This window comes from Morone saxatilis, unplaced genomic scaffold (genome assembly GCF_004916995.1).
Source record: "Morone saxatilis isolate NCDOM2014 unplaced genomic scaffold, NCSU_SB_2.0 Contig5, whole genome shotgun sequence".
Taxonomy (NCBI): domain Eukaryota; kingdom Metazoa; phylum Chordata; class Actinopteri; family Moronidae; genus Morone; species Morone saxatilis.
Window position 1 is genome coordinate 21,006,940 of NW_023340095.1, and position 23,492 is coordinate 21,030,431.

At 37.7% G+C, this 23,492-nt stretch overlaps 1 protein-coding gene across 1 annotated transcript in view; it reads right to left on the bottom strand.

Moving 5' to 3' along the window:
• adcy5 (adenylate cyclase 5) overlaps window positions 1–23,492 on the bottom strand; it is a 90,049-nt gene that overhangs the window by 10,450 nt on the left and 56,107 nt on the right. The window contains exons 5-13 of the mRNA XM_035676316.1: window positions 17,842–17,969; window positions 16,875–17,033; window positions 16,598–16,739; window positions 13,299–13,436; window positions 9,134–9,156; window positions 5,649–5,808; window positions 4,166–4,263; window positions 2,038–2,125; window positions 74–190 (exon numbers count right to left, since the gene is read on the bottom strand). Coding sequence (XP_035532209.1) covers window positions 74–190; window positions 2,038–2,125; window positions 4,166–4,263; window positions 5,649–5,808; window positions 9,134–9,156; window positions 13,299–13,436; window positions 16,598–16,739; window positions 16,875–17,033; window positions 17,842–17,969 — 1,053 coding nt within the window. The remainder of the gene's footprint in view (window positions 1–73; window positions 191–2,037; window positions 2,126–4,165; window positions 4,264–5,648; window positions 5,809–9,133; window positions 9,157–13,298; window positions 13,437–16,597; window positions 16,740–16,874; window positions 17,034–17,841; window positions 17,970–23,492) is intronic.

Here is a 23,492-nt window from a genome sequence, read left to right on the forward strand (position 1 = left end):
AATAAGACTGCAAAAAGCTCAGTGCTTTAAAAATGGTCTTAGAAGGACAAGATTCATTTAAGTGAGAACTCACAATATTGATGAAAGCAGAAAGAAAGACGATGATGATGGTGAAGACGCCCACCAGGGTGCTGTTCAGTCTGGACTGGACTATCCTTTTGGAAAGTGTCTGCAGGGGGACTGGGAAGAGCTGGGAGCATGGGAAAAACAGGAGGACAGACGGAGCAAGGAGTGAGTGATTGGTACAGACAGTAAAACAGAAAAGCAAGAATTTGACCTAATTTTGCTCATTTTAATCTGAAGCCACTAGATAAATAAATCCCTAAATACATAATGCAGATCGGCAGGTCAGTTTCTGAGTTACCATTGGTCACCTTATCACCACCAAAAATCCTCTCCATAGGTTCAGCATATGTACGTAAATGGAAGTGTTTTTTCCAAAACAGAACCGTTACTCATCAGTGAAAACCATCAACAGAAGCTCCACAAATCTCTTACGTCCCTTGTGACCTGTCAGCAGGTGGTTAGAGCAGGAAATGGATGTAAAAAAAAGCTTCCTTCGCCAGGTGAGCTCTGCCTTTGGCGTCATACCCATGTCCATTAGGGCTGTCATGAGATTTGCACTACATGATTATCGTGGCCAAAAGAACTCACAATAATAGTAATAATATTACCATGATATCTGATATTTGAGGAAAACAATGGTATAAGTCAGTTCATCTTTTACTGTGTCTTTGTGTTAACCACAAAGCGAGAGCATATCAATATAATAGCGGCAATATTTAATTCAAAGCGTCTTACATTCATGCCTGATGTTTAGAGGTTCCAACCAAATTATGGTCATATTAGGCTTCTGTTGGGCCATATTGGTCCACAAAAAGGACGTGATGGTTTGATTCCAGCAGAGCAATCACAGCCTGTTAACAGACTGTACGAGTGAGACAAAGTGCAAATTCAAGGTACACGATGACCTTCAAGTCTCCTGGATCTGGCAGGAATGAATAGGAAACACATTCTTAAATGTGTCACTAAAAACATGTATCACAAGATTTTTACAATTCTGGCTGTATATCCCAATTCTTTTCTTTTTTTATCGACTGAGCCTTATATAGGTTTATAGTGGCTTATTCTACTGCAAGGATTACATAGAATCTAAATCTAAGTGCAAACTGCAATGTGTATTTTAAAATTGTTATACAAACACTATAAACTGACAATACTTAAGAGTATTTAAGTATTCAACAAAGTATTTCTCAAATGTTCTATTGCACAATAGTGAAACAAATGAGTTACAGCAGTTGTTTCAGCTATGCACCAATGGCTGTATATGATAAATTCATATTATACAGGAAATTAAAACCAGTATACTGGTTCATCCAGTAGATCACCAAGCACTAAAGCCATACTGCCTTTGTTTGAAGTGAATGGGAGACGGAGCAAATATTCTGAGTTTAACAGTAATGTGGCGGTACTCTTTAAGCCAAAACTGATGTGAACTGAATAGCTCTGAAATGAACTGTGTTATCTGAATATTAAAAAGACACACAGCTGATCCTATAGATACACACCATCAGACTGACACAAATATGGCAGACTGAGATACACAAATCCCACATCCAAAGTGAGCTCTGTTCTTTTTGGATAAAGGATTATGTAATGTGTATTTTTAAATCCCAAACAAACTCTATATAATCTATAAATTGTAGCTTGGCAAAGTGGTGTTGAATGGTGACATCTGCACTTTGTATTAAGGAATTTAAAGTTAAAATCATCTTGCTATGAGGTCAAGAGCAGACTATGTTCAAATTTTTAGATCACTGACATTATCTGTAATCAACAGCAAGTACAGCATCAAACCACAGCCTGATAAAAGATTGAACAGACTGTCTGTCTCTGTGATGTCTGATACTGAAGTTCCCTAACAAAGAAACAAGAACCAGTCCTTTCTTATCGCTTAAGAAAAAAAAAAAATGTGTTAGATCTGCACAAGGTGTCGAGTTTATCTGTTTTCATTCAACACAAGCAGAGACGACTCACCCCAAAACAGCAGTACACGGTTGAGACGAACATGACAGCCGTCAGGATAATGAGACAGGTGATGAAGAAGCCCATCATCAGACTGGAGCTGCGGACGACACAGTTAGGATGTCATTATACGCATGTTTATTTCTGGCTGCTTTCAACGTTTTACTGTTTGTTTTGGTACTGTGGTATTAGAGGTAACACTGTGGGCAGCAGCATCTGCTTCACTGTCTCTGACCTTGTGTCAATGTAAATGATATGGAAGCAGGCAATATGTGTGTGTGGGCATGACAGGTAATGATAATAGCCAGGAGGAGAGAAAGTGTAAATACAGTGAGAATGATCAAACAGATTAAAACAGATACACAGAGAGAGGAGGAGGAGGAGGAGGAAGAGGGAAAGAGACAAGAAAAGACAGACTCTGACGACGGCTGAGGGGTAAAGACAGGAATAAAAGACGAGGGGGAGTGGTCATGCGATGAAAGGATCGAGTAGAAAGGTTAATAAAGAGACAGGCTAAAGAAGATCAATACTGAGAGATGGGCAGGGAGAATAGTCTGAATGTAGGAGATAAAAAAAGGAGGAGGGTTCGCCTTGAGACAAAATCTGCCAGAGCCTCTCAAATCTGGGTGCTGCTCGGCTGCAGTTACACTGATTTTGATTTTAAATTCTCTTTTAAAACTCATGTATTCAGCTTTTTGTGTTGTGAAAATGACTTCTTTATTTTCTTTCACTTTTATAATTCCGGTTGTGAGCCTAGAGATGAAAAGAACGTCAATAGATCCTGTGAGGAATAAAGCAATGTGCAGAATTTGTGAGGCTCCAAAGATTAAAAGCAGACACTGAAGGTTTGTTAATGAGAATGTCTTTCAATTTTTAATATTATCCCAACATAACTCACAGCACTTTTTAAGAACATATTGTGTTTTTAAATGTTTTTAAAGGCTGTATATAATTAATAGTTAATAAACATGCCTAATAAATGGGTTATTATTAATTATTAAGACTTTAATAAGGACAGCCTATGGGTTGCAACATAACTTTTTTTTTTGTTGTACCAATGATTTTTATTGTTATTTTAACATTGTATAGTGATTGCATCCAGTAACACAAGTACAAGTGGTGAGATAATCAGACAGGTTGTAAACATAAGTTATTTAAAAGAAGAAAACAACAGTGAAAGTAAACTCATTAGCCAAACTGTCCATCCAAGTTCACAGCTGACTTCCTGTTTTAACTTTGACCTAATGTGCTTTGCGTAACTGTGTGCACACAGTTTTCTTCTCCAATGCGGAATCATTAGCAACATTATGGGTGCACTGAGTTTCACCTCCAAATAAAGTGGTTTGGATATCTGTCTCAAATGTCAGCTTATGTACAACCTGTCTGATTATCTGATTCACAGGAGCGAATCACAGGGGTGCTTTAGAATTGGGCAGCAGCGAATAACACTAAACACTGACAGAGAAATTAGGAAATGGGGCTATTATGATGGGAGTACTAATGTTGTCCAGTTAAAATAAATAGAGAACTAAGTATGTTTAACTGTGAGCTAAACGTGTGCCCATCCTTACATTTTTTAAATATTTTGGTGTTTTCTGACAGTCCCCTACAGGTTTTGACGATGTCTGACTTAAAGCTGCAGAAGACCTTTCATAGAAATAACTTTTTGTCATACTTGCTGAAACTTTCACTATATCCTGCCAGTAGTACATGAGACAGATAATCAGGTTCCTCTGGCTCCTTCTAGCGCTCCTAATGGCATTTGGAAGAATCCACTACGCCTGAATAAAACAACCAATGAGAACAGAGGAAGATAGATTCCTGTTGAGTCTCATTTATCATGAGACTGCCATTTATCGTTTAATATTCAACTGGAGTTGTTACGAGTACTCATGTTCTCACTTTTAAGGTAATACACATCACCTGGAATAGAGGATACTAGTGTTAGCATAAAGGAGACACATGGATGATTTGAGCATCTGTCTTTGTTAGGCCTGCTGTTGGCACAATGACAGTAATGACAGAGTTTCTGAGAGGAGCCAGATTACTGTCATTCCATTTTTAATTAGAAAAATCTGAGTTGCTAATGGGGGCATATGTCAGTGAGTCTACTCTGGAGCATTTCAAAGTGCTGACTCACGGTGGAACAATGACGATCTGGATGAAGCAGATGAAGAGAAAGACGAGGGAGGCGCAGGCCACGTAAGCCCCGAACCTGGAGTCCACCTGTTTGGAGTACTGCAGTAGGGAACAAGAAGAGGAGAATGAAACAGATGCAAAAATCAATTAGCCAAAAAAAGACTGTCACTGACACTTGGACTGAAGACAGACATGAGTCACAAAAATTAGGACTTTACACTTGACACGGACTTGACCGCTGTGAGACTTTTGACTTTTCTTGCAAATTTGTGGATTGTATTCTTTACTTCTTTATAGAAGTCTATTATTACTATTTCATATTCTTAAAATAAAAAACCTTTTTCTCTCAAAATGCCTCCTTTTTATTCTTAAAACCTGGGGGGCTTTCAGTTTCACTTGAGACTTGACTTGAAACTAGAAAGCAAAAGTTTATAAGTTTTGAGCCGGTTCAATCCCACAAAAATAAACAAGGAAAAAGAGTTTGAAAAATGTATTATTGTGCATTTGCACTGAAAGGCCTTGGTTCTCAGCTAAAAATAAAAAAATTTAAATTAAAAAGTTAACAGAGCTTTGAAAATATAAAGTTTAATACTGGGTTTTTGAGGTTGATGCTAATATTTGAGCTATCCTATGAAATATATCAGCTGAGATTTTGACTTTTTATGAGGATATTTTAGAATTCACTTAAAGAATTGTGATCAAGATAGAGTATGTACTGAGGTTGACATTTTATAGTTGAAAACAATAATAACTTGACAGTGTTCTCTGAAGCACGTAATGGTGAAACTGGTTATAAATGTACCAAATATACCAATATCTTTGGCATTTCTGTATTTTTTATTCGGCCAGTTTATTAGTAGCTGGACAGAGATACTGATGTACTATATTATTGTTGTCCAGTCAAAACCATGTATCTATACATTTAGGTTTATGTTATCAGAAAAAATCAAAAGTTTAGAGAGTTATGAGGAAACATTGTCACACAACTTAAAAGAAGGTTGAATTTCTTATGTAATTGGAAGTCTGCTTTGGCACTTGATAGTCTTGACATCCTATTTGGACTTGCCCCATAGATTAAGCCTTAAACACAGCTCTGCAGACAGTTCAAAAGCCCTTCTGATCTTCTCTAAGTGTTCACTTCCTCACACTTTTACCGTGACAGGAGGAAAGTGACTGGAACTTGAAAACATGACTCCCCCAAAACTCATTTGCGACGCCCCGAGCTCTAACCTTTCTTCTCAGCCTGTCCTTCACTGTCTAAAGCAGTTTACTTCCTCCTTCCTTTAGCAACGTCTCTTCCCCCTTTAAAACCCAGTTCCTCCCTTTCACTGTTATACTTTGCTTTGACTGACTTCCTCAAGGGACAGAGAAGAGCGAGCAGGAGAGAGCTTTTTGCACGGGGAAGATTGCTTGTCACAGCCAATTATTTGCTTCTATATTGGCAGTGTGTGTCACTGTGTGTGCGTGTGTGTGTACGTCCTAACCTTTTTCTCCAGGTCAGGCTCTCTGAAGGTTAGCAGGAACTTCTTGACATGTTCGGAGCGCAGACGGTCAATGCTGCGTGCGTCGATGGCGCGGCCCAGGAACTCATCCACCTCGTCCTCTGGGTTTAGGTTTTCCTGCGTGTTCCTGAAAATGAAATGCCTGAATAACACAAGATGAGACCAGGCGACATTTACATTTCAGGATGACTGAAAAGCCTCTTGAAGCTCAGTAACTTCCCAGAAAAACACCTGCAACCGAGGAGCTAATTGCCTTTTCACAAAGTAGAAACCACTGCAAATCATTTATAATTGTTGCATGGTCACCTTAACAACCTACCCTAAGGTGCAGTAATATTTAGCTAATCATAGGCAAAGTGAAAAGACTCCCCTCAATTCCAAAAGACTCTGATGAGCCGATTCATCTTGGAATAGTCTTAGAATCTGCAAAGTGTCACTTACATTCTTCAGCCTTATTGACAAGCACTAAGCAGCTGATGGAGATGTCATGCTACTCTGATCACTGTAATTACGCTGGTGCAGAGCAGCAGGTAGAGCATTCTCTCTGAAAACAGCTGCCTGCTAAGGCCGAAAAACTACTCTATGAGAGCAGTGATTGAACCAAAACAGTAAAGCTGAGGGCCAGTCAGCTAAAAATTGAACTGAAATGCACAATAAAGCTACGTAAAGCCCATAAAAATATCGACTACAGCTGCTTTTACAATATTTGTATATTCATAGATTCTGGATTTTACAGTGAAAGACAATTGTTTTTGTTTTGTTTTTTTCTTTATTTTCTTAATAAAATACCCAGATTTCTTCAGGATCAGATTGATTTTAAGTCAGTTAAAAGATCTGGGTGATTTTATGTTCCTATGGACCCAAAAGCTGTTGTGTTTCCTGTTGCAAGAAATCACCACAGTTCACAGAAAATAAGGATCTGACTAAAAATATCTTTTAATAATACAAAGCAATGAGAAAAATGGGAAATTATTTAAAATTCAAAAAGCAAAAAAAAAAAAAGAGAATCCTATCAACAAAACACATTCATACAGACGTATAAATTCTTATAGAAAGAAGAGAAATAATAGGGAGAGATGCAACAGACATCCCTGGCCAGACCTGAACTAGAAACATTGCAGTTCATAGTTAGCATCTTAACCCCTAAACTGTGGAGATGCCCCTAAAAAAAGCCTTAATCTTTGGCAATTAAGGCATTAATATAATAACAAATATATAGGGTTTGTTTTAGTCCTGAATTGTCTGCCTAGGGTCATGGTTAACATTCAGGCTATGATATTGGTCAGAGATGATTTTATGATCCCTAACTGGACTAAATGTGTCCGCTGACGACAACCACCCTCTGACTGCATCAGATTTCAAACTGTGATATCGTATCTAGTGATGCCTTCTCGTGGAACATGATAAAAACGCAGCATGTACTTCCTCTCAGCTCCAAAAGCTGTCTGCATAAGAAGTAGGATCTGTGCTGTAGCCCGGGGCAGAGGCTGTTGGCGTGCACGCTCCTGCTCAGTGTGATGTCAGAACAAACTCGCAGATACAGAACAGTTTGGGAGGAGAAGATGAGGACAACTTCTTTTATAAATGACGGCAGTTTTAAGATCACTGACAGCCTTTGGGTTGAACATCCCCTCCTCTTTCTCCTGTTTTATATTCTGGATGAGTCACTGCAGCTCTACCTGACAGTGGTAGGCAAAATCATCTTTGAATTTAGACAAAATGACTTAATCTCTGAAAGAACTCAATCACAATTACAAACACTGCTAGAAAGGTAGGTCATAATAAGTTGAATGCCAATTAGCAGTAGTTACAAGCTTTAAAAACCTGCCTGGCAATCACAACTTTTGTATAGCTGGGTTTCCATAGCAACATAACATGGCTTAAAGTGCTCCAAAGAGGTTAAATTACTTTGTGGCCAAATATGTGGTTGCATCAGTCACAAAAGCTGCAAAACTTTATTTGTCAACACTAAGTCAACAAGGCTGCCAAGTGAAGCTTAAATAACCCAGATTTGAAGGTTACATTTTATATTTTATTTAATTTTTTTATATTTTTATTTTATTTTTTTATTTTATTTTATGTTTAAACTCCAGTGCAGTGTGTGGGATTTATTGGCATCTAGCGGTGTAGTTGCAAATCACACTTCCCTTGCTTCACCCTCCCCTTCCAAGCACGAAGGAGAAACTATGGTGGCTGTGAAAAACGCGAACACCCCTATATACAACCAGTGTTTGGTTTGTCCCTTACATAATGATTCTTATTTTCAGGCAATTATACACAAATGAAAACATAGTTATGAATATTATATTATATTTCAGCCAATAAATCCTCCTAAATGTAACAAACTGGACCTTAAAGCCCCTGAAAACCCTTAATCTTAATTCTTTATCTTCAATACTAAAAATATGTGAAAAATAGAATATGTGAGATGAAAATGAGTCGTGACACTCTATTTAAAATCTACTTTTGACTTTTGTTTCCCGTAGTTAAGAGGGTCACATTTCTAGTTTAACTTTTACAAAGAAAAGGAAATATCTATATATGTTTTCATAGAAATATAGTTTTTAGATTTTTGTCTGAGAAATGAAGGAATCGTAATTTGTCTTCAGTCTCATTTTGTTTAAAAAACAACAACAACAGTTCAGATTGTGAACCCAGGATCGTGAAGTGTATCAAACCAGGAGTTGAGTGTATCGTTACATCCCTATTATTAAGGTTTAAGCACTCACATCCGGACTGTTGGGTTGTGGCAAACAGCCCCACAACTGTCTGACTTTTATTCAAACCAGCACAGACACAATTTCGATTTAAGATTAAAGTCTCTTCTCATCAGGTGCTTGTGTCATTTCGTCTACCCCCTTTATTGTCCTGGAGTGTATGATGTATCGATCTATATCGGGAAGTTTATATAACCTTGCAGAACAGACTTCTGATACTTTAACCAACTCTACTAGACTTTTATCAGGATAGACAGGCAATTTTGTAAGTATTTATATTAAAATGTGTCTGCAAGCTGTTTAAAGCTGAACTGAAAATCAACAAACTGCAGGTACTTTTTGTGCAGTACAGGCCTTATAGCTTCCTCTAGGTACAATTATTTAATGTTACCATCTATGCTTTTGTTATGCTTTTAAGCAAATTGGGTTAATGCTACTGATGTTAATGTGCTTTCCACTAATGCCTTTTTAGCAGCATCAGTGTTTGTGAGTTCACAAAGTGAGCTCACAGAAAATGTACCTCAAAAGAAAACAGAGGTGGTTCATACAGTTTAAACACAGCATCAGTGTAATCTGATCTCTAACCTCAAACCTGATTTTGTAGTGGTCGTTCTGGCCCTCCACCAGTCATTAACAGTGCTAATTAGATTTCCTTTCAGGGCTCGTGTTTGTTATTGATTTCAAAGTGATACAACAAAGAGCATTATGGGAGGGAAGACACAGTAATGCGGAGATACTGTCACTACTCACTTGTCTTTGGGGTCTTCAAAGCCCTGCAAGACAGAAAAGAGAACAGAAAAGAGCAAAAACAGTTTAGTTGGAATTATTAGTTGGAAATAGCAACCTCTAGTGTTCGCTCAGTCTGACAGCAACAGCTGGGAACTATTCTTTCCTTATTCCAACCAGACTGGGCTCATTTCTTTATTTTAATGATCCGATCAACAAATGTAAACCAAAAGGTTTAGAAATGTCTAATACAGAATATTATTTATTTATTTCAGATTTTGTAAATTATAAAGTAAAAATGCCAAACATGGGCTGGTTCCAGCCTCTCAAATGTGAGAACTGCTGCTTTTCTCTCTTTTATATCTTTATTAATGATCACTTTTGGCTCTGGAAACTTGCTATGGGCATTTTGATTTTTTTTCCCAGATATTTTAGTGACAATAATGATAGACAGATTAATCAATATGAAACATAACTTTTAGCCCAAGAAATCTCCAACTCATCTGTTAAAAACAGCTCAGCTTTAACTTCCAAATTAATTATCTACAGTTCGCACATTCATTTTATTTAAATACCAAATTAAAATTTGATTTATACAAGAACATTTAGCTGTGTTATTGATGCACTATAACTTCTTTTGAATCACTGATACAAGTCCCAAGTGACGTCTTAAAATGCATAGTATTCTCCAACTAACAGCATAAAATCCAAAGACATCCAGTTTACTATTGTTTATGACAAAGAAAATAATACAATTTTCATAGTTAAGAAGCTGGAACCATCACATATTGGGCATTCTTTATAAAGAAGTGATTATCTGATTACCAAAATAGGTACCAAAATTGTCTTTCAATTCTTTTAATTAGAACTGGAGTTCAGCCCACTAGTGATCTATCTGATTGCACATCAGCTTGTTCAGTTTAATAATTATCAAATTCAGTGATAGCACTAAAATCTCAAACCTTCTTGGAGGCCTGGTGATAGAAAAACTAGTCTGAGTTAAAGATGAAATAAAACGGGGGGTATGAAGGAAAAAGGTTCCCTGTGGCTGGAAACAAGTGAGCAGGAAATAAAAGTCAAGCAGGTGTTTGCTAAAAATGCTAAAAACATTTTGTATCAAACTGGGTTGAAGATTGGCACCACTCTATTCTTATCTCACCCATTCTCAGCTCTGCACAGCAGGACCAAACAAAGACTGTGGTCAACAAGCAATTATAGAGGGGTAGAAAGGTTTTTGTTGCACAATTTTTTTTTATTTCTTGAGATTAGATAAAGGGACAAAACAAGTGAAATAAGAAATGGATGAAAAGCAGACGTTTCCATGATTGAGCAAATAGGATGAGTTTCACTCGTTAGTTTTACTTTTTCTTTCTCCCAAAATGCACAAGTCGCTGCCACTAGATTCTACTTTATTCAAAAATGTGTATCTATTCCTTAAAGGGTGCGGTGTGTAGGATTTAGCATCTAGCAGTATAACTGCAGATCACATCTCCCTCGCTTCACCCTCTCCCTTCCAAGCACAAAGGAAAAATTACGGTGGCTGCAAAACTCTCCTATCTAGAGCCAGTGTTTGGTTTCTCCCTTCTAGACTACTGTAGAAACATGGTGGATCAATATGGCGTAATCATATGGAAGGCGTGCAATGGTGGCTATAGATATAAAAAGATGATTCTAAGGTAACAAAAATATAACAATATTTTTTTCGGATTTCTGACAATAGATCATCCTAAATGTTACACACTGGGCCTTTAACACAATCATTAAATGTCTTATATTTTATTTCATGTATAACACTAAACTTTTTTATAATTTCTATTAATATTATTTCATAATCTCATGTATTTTTGCACATAATATATCATGTAATTCTACTTTGTAGATAATAAATATACTCATACATCCTGCATTCAAGGACTTAGTTCTACAGTGAATAATAAATCAGTGAACAGAAGATACAAATGAATACAAACATCTTAATTTTGCCTTTTAGAATTTATGTATTTTGCAGAGAGTATAAACTGCTTTACTAATCTTACTGTAGTTCAGTGAAATGGCACTGTAGTAATCATGCAGCTATAATATGAAGGAAAAAAAGAATTTAAAATGTGACCAGGACATTCCTACTTTTAACTGAGCTCTTTCCATCAGGTAATGTAATCTCCATACAGAGGCTCTGGCCCCTGAACCTGTTCATTCATCTATCCATGTCCACATCTAACTGTATTACAATGAAGGGATGTAATACTGCTCTTTAGCTCCCTCTTCTGGATAAACACATTACTGTCAGTGCAAAAAGAACACAGCTGGCTTCTGCATGCAAAGACTGACGATTATTTTCAATATCAATTCATCAATTAATTGTTTTTCTGGAAAATGTTAATTACAGTTCAAAGAGTCCAAAGTGACATCTTAAAATGCCTACTTTCTCCAACTAACAGCACAAAACCCAAAGACATCCAGTTCACTATCGCGTATGACCAAGAAGATAATAAAATGTTCACAGTTAAGAAGCTGGAACCATCACATATTTGCCATTTATATATATAAAAAAAAAATGTTTATCTGATTTCCAAAATAGTTGCATTTTAAAATTTGCAAAAACTAAAATAGTGGCATTCCCACTCTTTGCTCTCATGCTCTCAGCATATGAGAGGAGATGAATAAACAGCAGCAATGGAAAGTACATGTATAAACTCCTGAATGCCTCATAAGTCATTCACAGTCCACTGCTCAGCTCCATCTGCGTCTGGATAGACAGAACAAGGGAGAATATCAATCCATAACACCCCTCACTTCCTCCCATTTAATATAAAAATTCTCTCTCATGCTCTCTAAGCGTCTTTGACTCCTTGCGCTCTACAACTGTGTGTCTACAGCTTGCTTTATCTTCAGAGCGTGCCGGTTGATTAATGAGCAGCACGGAGATAGAGAGGGAGAGCGTGATAGGCAGGAGGATGGAGAAAGGCTGAACTGTGGCAAACGAAGTTGATGTCAGAAGCATTAATGTTTCTGCAAACTTTGACTTTGGCTCTGAGAGTCAGGGCGTAAAGAACACACAGACACTTTTGTGATACACTGATATTAGACAAACGATGAAAAAACACCACAGCGGCTGACGTGATGTCAGGACCAGTAATTGAATATACTCATCCAGGACGACAGGAGACCGGTACAGTTTCTGAGTTTCATATTCTGAGCAGTCTTGTGTTTCTGTTTTTACTGTAAAATAAGGACAATTGTAGATCACTTTGGCATCACTTGGTGTTTTTTCCTGAGATTTTGTGTTTTGTGTTTCAGTAGATGGTGCTTTTTTTATCTGTTCAGTGGGACTTGGGGCGGCTGCTACTACAAAAATGTGAAAAAATGAAGGAGTTCCCCTTTAACCCGTGCTTTCATCTCATTAGTTAGTATGGAGGTCAAATAAATCAAATCACTTTAAAACTGTTAAATCTTGCACAGAATTTGTTGCTGGGAAATACCATTTTTAATACATTGTGTGTTAAACAGTAAAACTTATACAGAACTGTGCATGCGGCCTGCGCTTCCTCACATTCTACCCTATAATAGATTCACTGAGAGCGGTGGGTGGACTGATGATATGAGAATAAACAAAAAAACTATTGTGTGTGTCAGGTGTGGGTGCATCCATTCACTGAGTGAGTCACAGTTTGCAGCTGAGCAGGGAGAGCTACAGTACGTAAATAAGAGATGAATCTTGATATGGTTACATCACTCTGCTGCTGCTACATTTAAAGCTTTCCCTAAATAATCAAATTCAGCCAAGGGGAAGTTAATGTTTAAAGGATGCAGGTCTTTTTTCCCTCGTCTGCTCAACTGGCAGCAGTGGACCCACAATCTGTTGCGGTACTCGCTTCATCACGGCCGCCCACACGCTGCTGTTGTCTCTCTGAGTGCTCCTGAGAGCTTCTCAGAGCCGAGGTGAAGCGCGAGAGGCGGAGTGTGCCATGAAGGGCTATCGCCGCTGCTTATCGGGACTGCAGATCAAAGGATTATGGGTATTAACAATGTGTTGGCTTCATCACCAAATGAGAGCGGCGATGAGATATTGGCAGGAGAGTCACCTGGCTGTGGCACTCTAATAACACCGACAGGCATAATAGCAGCTCTTCAAAGCAGAGGGTCAGGACACTTTGAAAATGACAATGACCACTTTTAAAATTTTCCTCACCATTCTCTTCATCTCCTTGGAGACCTGGTTGCCACCCAGATGGTTGTAGAATGGACGGTCGGTCCAGTGGCCGCTGTTGTGGGTGACAGAATTGGTCCTCTGTCGGTTCATTTTGGCTATCATGGCCTTTTCCTCTTTCTGTAACAAAGATACAGAATATGGGTATTGAGATATATTCATTACATGTTGCAAAACTCACATAAACTCACAAAAGATAGAAAAAGAAAGATTATTTTCAGTTCGGCAACAACTGATTGAGCTGACAATCTTCCATCTACTGTATTTATATTTTGTGCTATTTTGTACTTCTACTCCACTAGATTCAGGAGGAACAATTGCACTTTTTACTCCTCTACATTTATTTGACAGTGATAGTTAAAAAAGTTAGCATTAGGTAATGACTTTTTGCATATTTAGACAAAACATTTCAGAAAACCTAGAAAAACAAAAACTAGAAAAATAATTGTCTTAATGTAAGTTATCAGCTGGGCTTTATGTGAAGTTTTATGGTGATATCTATTAATTAAAAGTTTTACCCTATTCTCCAGTAGTGTCTTGACTTGACTTGACTAATATATTTGTACTTTTACATTAAAGCCCCTACAAAGAACTTTCCTTTTTTTGATAATTCTGGCAGCCACTGTGGACAAAAGTGGTAGTGTTTCCACCACCCAATCTCACTGATTTCAAGGGGAATCTGACTGATTACGACCGGTGGCAAGTATGTAGAAAAAGCCATTCTTCTTGCTGATGGTCTTATTTGTTTATGTATGTCACATTGAGGCCTGAGTATTAAATTGAGACTCCTGGTACTATGTTAGTAGTAGCAAGTATTTGTTTCAAGGCAGGACCTATTTATAATTTTCTTAAAGATTTGAATATTTCCATCACTCTTCACCTTTATTTCAGTGACTAGATATTGTATTACAGAGCTGTCAGATTCATAACTGTGACTTGGTTACAAGATACACACACTCTTTATTGTACATTTATAAAGCCCTTCAAGAAAAACAGCCTATATATCTTGCATCACCTTTACAGTATAGAAAGAGTTTAATATAGCTCAGCATTGGCTTTTTTTGGAGGTTCACACTTACAGAACCAGGACTAGGGGGAAAAAAGCAATTAAAAGTGTTGCTGCACTCAGATGGAATAAGCTTAAAGCTTTACCGGGATCTAAAATTGGATCACCTGATAAAGTTGTAATTGGGTCCACCACTGACAGTATTTGTACCTACTGTCATACAGTGTAGCTTCACTGAGTTGGAACAATGTGATACACAATATAGAAAATACAGTAAAGCCTTGTCTTTCAAGGTTTTGTCCCATATCTTTTTGTAGTTTCTTTATTGGAAGATTTGATGGGATCATATTTGTGATACTTATTGCTATTAAAAAGATAATTGCAATATGTCTTCCCAGAAACACTGTCTTTGTTACTCATGATGCCTCACTGTCAACCGTTTTAATTAGGACTTAGTAGTTTTAGTATTTACTAGAAAGTAGTTCCAGTGTAAGCTGTCCACAGCGGGGATCTATGGGCCAACCAGGACATTATTTCTGGAAAGGCAAGTTACTGTTATATTTCATAAATGTCTTATTTAAATGTTGTGAGCATGATAAATAGAATTTTGTATCTCCATTGTATTTGGGAGGAAGACATCACAGAGACAGATATTTTCAATCAAAGTTTAAGTCAAAAAAAAGATCTGCATGACAACATATGGCAACAGGTAAGAAGAAAATGTCTTTTTTAATTTAGGCGATCTGATCCTTTAATATCACTGAAACGATTGCCCTGTTCTCTATTCTTATTGTAAAGTTCTTCTGAAACAGCTGTATCATGCCCAAACCTTTCATTCAAAAGGTGAATATTGTTGGCTTCACCAGCAATCTTACTTTGAGGTCATAATGGCCTGTTCCTGACGTCTTGTCTCAAGAATAATGTTTTTTTTCCCCAGCAGGACACGATGACAACAGGTCAAATCCAAAGCAGCAGTAGACAAACATAGATGGCCATAGTATTGTTCTACGTGTGGTGGAAAGACTTTTACCAAAAGCACCAGAAGAAAACCTCCAACTACTGCAGACACCAACTTTAGACATCTACTTACTCACCATACTGTGAGAAGCAGTAAATAAAAGCATCCACCAACTTTAATGTGGTATTTTTATGTTGAGAAAAAATAATTGCTTCGAGTGATGTGTTAAAAGATTGTTTCTGGAGATACCATGTGCAGCTCTTTTATTTCTTACAGATTAGAACGGCGCACTGGCTCTAGGATGTTTTTTTCAAAAATAAAAATATAAAAAGTAACCAAAATAATGAGACTGTGTACAATCCTCCTTCTGTCTCACAGCAGGAGCAGCAAAATGAGAGGAAGATATCACTTCACATGACATGCTATCTATAGTCACAGCTTGTGATCCTGCTGGAGGACAGAGACAGCTGATTAAAGCAGTCCAGTCATAAACAAACTGGAGCTCATGCAATGAAGCAGAGATTAACTCGTTTCTCTCCGAAACACAGTTCACATGGGACCCGGTTTATAAACAGTGATATGTACAATATGGACTGGTGGCATGTTCTTTTTAAAAGATAGCTTAGATAGGAACAGCACTTTAATTTTGCTTATGATGATGTATCAAAATGTCATGTTCTTATCTTCAGAATAATTCAGCACCCACACATGGATGGTCTCAGTGGATTTTTTTGTACACGTGTACCATCGGCCCTCAGCTCATAAGACTCATTGTTTTCCACTGTTAATGATTTTTACCAAAAAGTACACATATTTTTGCAAATGCAATAGATAGTTTTTACACCAATTTTATGTTTCTAACCATTACAAAGTTGTCTATTGCTAGTGTTTTCATCACATTTTACAGTATCACAGTATACAGTCTTGAGTGATGAGGACAGTGAAAGTGAAAAGAGAAATTTAGGAGGAATGCAAACGCTTGTTTATGTGCTGAATCAGACTCTGAAATCTCCTTAAACCTTTAATCATTCTTGTTTTTCTTCCTGTTTTTACCGTACACTACGAAGTAGACAAAAAACATGACTCCAAGGGGATAATAATGTTAATGCTAATAGATTAGTTACAAATTTATGAGGTGAAAATATGTTGTTTGTCTATCAGCTTTTTGTGGAGTAATTCTGCCCCCTAGTGGCTAAAGATCTATGAAAGCTGCTTTAAATAAAATACATTAAAATAAGAAGAGCTAAAAATGGTGTTTCTTTTTATGTGTGCAATTTGGCCTTTGCAATTTCAGACAAAAAGGTGGACCGACCGTACCCTTTTCTGACTGCAGCCCACAATGAGGTAGGTTTCTATGTTGTTCTTCTTCAGGTAGGCATTTCTTTCTCCCCCTGCTCCCGGCTCCACATCGTAGTCCCCATTCAGATAATTCAGAGTGGCCTTAGTGATATGGATACGTCTAAAAGTGCGAATAACACAGATACCACATAAATGTTAATTATTCAGATACTCTATATTCAAACGAAAGGCCAAAATCAAAATCAAAAATCAAAAAGTGGTCAGTTTTAAGTTGACTATAACTGGAGAGACATACCCAGCTTGGCCGCCAGCCTCCATCTGATTGGCTAGTGTGACGTCATTGGACCAGACGTCAAACTGCCACTTCCTGAGTCCCAGCACCCCACAGTGCACCCTGCCGCTGTGGATGCCCACTCGCATGTTCACATTCACCCCAGTCACCTCCCGTACCAACCTGCAAAAAACATTGAAAATGATGGGGACCGATTTGTGACAAAAATAATCTGTAAAATTACTGTTTAGAATTTCAATTTTACCTACATCTGCTGAGGTATCCTAGAGTACAGTACAGGGATCTCTTTCTGACTAGATTCTCTTGTTGATTAAGTTTCCATAGGCAGTGCTTTTTCTATGCAGCTTTAACAGCTTTAACAGCTTTAACTAACTATTTTCGGAAATAGTTAGCATTGTCTCAACAGCTTCTGGATTATGAATCCGACGTTGGGATCAGGTCCCATACAGACCCTTACTAGTCTGAATAGCATCAGAGGGTACAGAAAATGGACAGCTGGATGAATTAATAGAGGGCAGGGGATAATGCTAACAGAGCAGAGTGAGGCAGATCAGTTGTGACTGATTAAAAACTTGGGACACTGTTGGAAAAGGCAGGCCCTTCAGGAACAGACATCAGCCCAGAGCCTTAAACTGTAACTCTAACACTGATATTGGATGACAGTTTGACTTTGTGATCATTTACAGGAGCTAATTGAAATATGAAAAATAGCAGGAACAACAGCAATTTTTGGATGTATAACAGCAAAATATCCTTGAATAACAAGTGATGTTATTCATTACTGCTCCCACTGCTCATAAATAATTCCCATGAAATATAACTAAAACTGGATCTGGAAATTGTCCATTCATCCATCAAGGGCTTTTCCCAGCGACTCTCCAGCTGCTGCAGATACTAACCATTTGACATATTCTTTTAATACCGTTACACACTAACCAGCGATACCCTGTTAACCCTGGGGGCAACTTACGAGATGGCCTCTATCATGTCCAGCCCCATCTCCACGCAGCAGTGGGCGTGGTCGGCCCTCGCCTCTGGCAGCCCAGACACACAGTAGTAGCAGTCTCCCAGGATCTTGATCCGCAGACAGTGGTTCTCCTGTCAGGAAAGAACAACTTACTGGAAATGTACACCAACTCATCATTTAATGTGATGGGTTACATAATGATTGGATACAATAAACTGTACAGCTTGTTCTGTTTATACACCACAGGTTCATTCATTCTTTACTAATGGCTGTCGTAGGTGGTGGTGTGGGACCTGGGATTTTTAGTATGTGTTTACTGTCTGTGTGTTCCTGCATAATTGTGTACTGAGGACCATTGTGTGTACATACAATAGTATGTTCTACAGTCCAACCTTGAAAAAGCATTATTATGATGATTTAACTGGATCAATGCAGCTGCAACGGTGTAGTGGCTTATAGCCCACCTATGTTGCAAAAATACTTTTCAGAATAAGTGTGAAACAGAGCAACAATGGGCTTCAAGTCACACAGGTGTGCAGAGCGGCATTCAAAAGGTGAAGGATTCACGCTGTAAAAACAGGCCGAATATTAATACTAAACATCCAAGAACCAAAGTCTAACCACTGAACCAGTACAGCAAAATGGCAGCATGTCAGGAATTTTCTCCTCCCTGCCAGTAACAACCTTTTGTTCAAGCAGTTTAAGCATGAAATCTACTTTCACATATCGAGGATATCCTTAAAAACAGGTTTCAACAGTTCTGTATGGTTGGCATTTTCCACCTCAAAGATAATATACTTGTAAGAGGAATTGTTGCTCTCCTTATCTAAATCTAGAATAAATGCTATTTTATGATGAATTAACCGTAGTTCTGTCTGTTTAATTAGGCTAGAATTCACACTTTTCCGGGGAACGGAGGTTATATTCCCAGGTAAGTAAGTCGTAAGTATATGTACTTGTTTCTCAGAGTCTCAGTATGAACAATTCAAAGCATTATTTTTATATCAACAATGCATCAATTGACGTGAAGCTCATAGTGATGAACCCAGAGAATTATTACCTGACTCTGCCACTGTAGCCACTGCATGCTACTTGCCCAGCACCAAATGGCAGTAAGTTACCGTATGCTGATAAGTTTACCTTATCAACTTTACAATGTGATTAGATTTTAGTGTTGTGCATTCAGCCACAGAGCTGATTCTTTGCACCTTCAAAATGCTGAGAAGAGAAGAAGCTGTATTTGCTGCAACAAGACACTGTAACATGAACACAGAAAGCAGGATTTCTACAATAGTTGCATCTTAGCATCGATTTGACACATGAAACACATAAAAGACCTATTAGCAGCGTGTGGGATGACCATAATATGGTGTGTGTGTGTGTGTGTGTGTGGTGTTGTTTGTGTGTGTGTGTGTGTGTGTGTATCTGTAGGGCTTGGGAGAACACTGTGTCTCATGATAGCCACCTGAGTATCTCTCTAGCACATGGCTCTGGGAAAATACAAAAAGACCCACTGTGTAAAGAGCACAGACAGAGAATGTGTGTGTGTAGTGCATGTGTGTCGCATGTGTATACACAGATACAAGGTACATCTGGCATGGACATTAAAGTGTCAGTAGCAACGTTTCTGGTTTATAATGCCATTATGCCTGTTTCACCTTATAAATATTGATTAGCTCATATTTTCACCTTTCATAAACAAATGGCAATACATCAAGTATTAGCTGGATAAACATCGTGGTAGAAAAAGCAAATATAATATTCATGAATGTGCCCATTTATGAAGCTGTGGTTCAGATATTAGAAATGTGCTAATAAACGTCTGGCTGTAAGGATTTGATGCAGATATGATAGTAAATAGTTTGGATCGACCTCTAAATGCTAGAACATGTGTATAATGTCTGGTTTGTGTTTGCATTGAATGATATTTATTAAAGTTTTATCTGTAGTTTTTTAAATTTAGTAAATAACCATTGAATAAGGACCAAATAAAGTACACACTAAGCAAGCTCAAGATGAAATGCCATCTTTCTTGTTTTGGCCTTCCATCCACCATTTCACATAAAAACTGAGCTTCAGATGTGAACATCTGAAAGTGGATGGTTCCCAATTGTCTTGAAGAATGATATTCCTCCTCAGTTATTTTATTTAGAGCCTGGACGGTAGAAAGAGAGTAAAATTATCCATTATTTATAGGGAAAATCTTGTTAGATAAATCTCTTATCTAATTATTAACGGACCTCCTTGGGTGGATCCAGACCCCAGGTTGGGAACACTGGTCTAATTAAAGGACCATCTGACATGAGTATCTCTGATATGAACCATGCTATTGTTAACAAAATATTTCACACCCTTAGAGCTTGTTGGGTTTGACCAACTAGATGCTGAACATGAGAAGGTGTTTTGTAACCTGCCACTGAGGAGCTGTAGTCAGTATTCAGTCAAATCTGACATTGTCCACACAGGCTGCAATCAAGTCCCATTGCTTTGCATTGAGAGCTACATTAATTTTTAATGAACCAGCCTGTTCTCCTGGTTTAGCAGTTGCATTGTATTCATATGGATTATATCCAGCTCTATTTCATTCAATTCAATTCAGTTCAATTCAATTATTTGTATAGCGCCATTCATAACGAGAAGTATCTTCAGACACTTTTCAAATAGAGCAGGTCTAGACCGAACTCCTTATAACATTTACAGAGACCCAACAGTACCACCATGAGCAAGCACTTGGCAACAAGGGCAAGGAAAAACTGCCTTTTAACAGGCAGAAACCTAGGACAGACCCTTCGGCTCTAGGTGTCTAGGTATCACTTCAATGATACCAACATAACACAGATGTTATGAGTTTAACATTAAGCATAGCTACTAATTTGTCCCATCAAAATGAGTAGCTGTGTTTAATGTTAGCTCACCAACAGCCAGCTAGTTAGGCAGCTAACCTTGGTAACAATAACTAATGTTGGAGACGTATACCAGACCAGATCAAGCACTGTTTGTGAGTAACAGGGGTATGAAAGCAGGGTCTGAACCAGGTCCGCTGAATGTGTTTTTATCTTATATTTAGCATTTTGCTAGTTCTGAAGATTTTTCTGCCTTTCATTTTAAAATTGATCTATCTGACACATTTCTGTACTTTAAGGTTTATTTTATAATCGCGATTCTTGACTTCCGCAGCTCTTGTTTTATTCTTTTCTCTTGTTATTGTGACCAAAATATCAAACCAGATTCCTTGTATGTGAAAAACGAAACTGTTTCTGTCTGAGGCAACTTCAGGAGGTCACACTGACCCAAAGAAGGAAACACACACACACAGTAATGCCCATTCATTACAGTAACACCGTCAGCAGGTACCACACACACACACTCAGTGGTCCAGGCTAAACAAACACTGACAGTAAGTGTAAACTTCCAGTAGAGCTGTTAAGAGCAGAGACACACAGACGCCCTCTGTCCTTTATTCAGACTCTCAGTTAAACCTCCAGAAACTGTCAAACAACAACAACAACTTGTTCTTGAATGCAAGAAAAATTGACTACGCTAGATCTGTTCTCTAGACAACACCGTAACTGAGAGCGTGTAATATTATATGGTGCTGGCTGTGGAGGTTGTTGGTTCGCTCACTAGCTCTTCCTGCTGCATGTAGAAGTGCCCTTGAGCAAAGTACTGAACCCAAACTGCTCCTGATGCTGTTTAATGGTGTTTGAACGAGTTAGTTTCTCTTTCTATTTGTTCTTTGCCATCACTGTATGAATGGGTGAATGTATTAAAAAGCTTAAAAGACTCTAAATATATATAAGTACAGTTCATTTACCTTAAATATAATCAATATCTGGATTGATGAAATACTTTTAAAGTTTATTGATTGTAATTGTAATGATTTTTTTTATTGTTTTATTGTTTTTGTCTCTGTAATCTCCTGCAATTTTACCGTCAATATTTACCTTATTTTAACCACGTATTCTTCTTTATTCAGTCAATCAATTGCAATTGCAGTTTAGTGCCGTTCAAAGTGTCAAAGACAAGACGATAATGTAATTATTAATTTGTTCACACAAACTGACAGAACATGTTAAACAATATCATTTAAATATAAATATTATAGGTAATATAACTGTGTTTAATCCAACTCTTGTTTGTTCTACCAGAATTTAAAAGATAAAACGTCTTATTCCAGGTTCAGATGATCAATACGTCAGATTATAGATTATAGAGTCATAAATTATTGAGACACGTTCGCATCAGCACACGATGTGGGTCAGTTATACTGTGTGTGTGTGTGTGTGTGTGTATATACAAAGACACATACACACACACACACAATAGTCCTGCTGTTTTCCATTGTGTTCATGGCGTCAACCAGCACACACACACACACACACACACACACACTCACACACACTCACAATCTCAACGATTACACAACTGAACAACGGTTATTTTGTCCGTTCAACAAACTCCATCTGAGAGCTCGTATTCATCTGTATGAGTCAGATTTTATTCTGACAGTAACTCACAATAAAACATTTGTGTGATTGATTATAGATGCTTTATTGTGTTATTGATTATAATCTATCACTGAATGCAGAGACGATCTAAAGAAATGTGATGATTGTTATTGAACATGTAGATTTTCATGTATTGTTTGCTCTTTGGAACTGTTAATTATAAAGTGATTTATTAATGGAGGCTCTGTGTCGACTCATATGATGTTCCCAATGTCATTAATGCCTCAAAAATACCATATGTTTCTTCCATGTTTCTAACTTTCTTCCTGATGTCATGAACTGAGAACTTGTTGTTTTACCACATTGGTTTTCATTGTAATGGGATTTAATTGTGCAGCTTTTTCTGACCGAACAAACAGAAACTTTGTTTAAAATACAAACTGATAAATCAGGTTTGGTACAATTGGAACAGGATGAAAAGCTCTCAGTGCCACAGATACAATCAGAGCTTACGTAACAGAAGAAGAATGATGTAAAAATAGTGAAAGTTCTCTGCAGGGAAACATGAAGTCTGAGTCAGAGCAGTCAGAGAGACTGCGACCTCTGACCTCTGTCTATTAGCAAGCAGCTAAACCTGGACGCCTCTCATGCTGTTAGTTCTCAATAGTTTATTCTAGTTCTCGTTGGTTCCAGAGAACAAGACAAAGGAAATGTTTCTGCACAAAAATGAAACAATAAAACATGGTCACGGACATCAGACACGCAGCAAATAGGAAGGCCATCTTTCTGCCATCTTTCTACTATGTTTCTGCAATGTTTTTACCATTTTTCTAACATAATGTTTTACAGGGACTATTTACTGGAATCTGACCTGAGTACGATCACTGAAATATGATTAAATTTAATCTAATTCCAAACGTTAGTTTGGGAGCATGGTGACATCAGTAAACCACATTTAATCCGAGTCCATCTAACTGTTGTTGTTGGCTAAAAATAAATCTCTAAAATCTAAAATAATAAACCTATTGTCCTGTGTTGTATTGTGGGAAGTAGTGTCCTCTCAGTGGACAGTTGAACCTTCAAAATAAGACTTTTTAAATCTGTCATCAAAGAAAAACTGCACGGGCTCAGTGTTTGTGGAAATTCCCTCAGAGTATTTATGCTTTTTGTGACTAATAACACACAGCACAATGTGTGTGTGTGTGT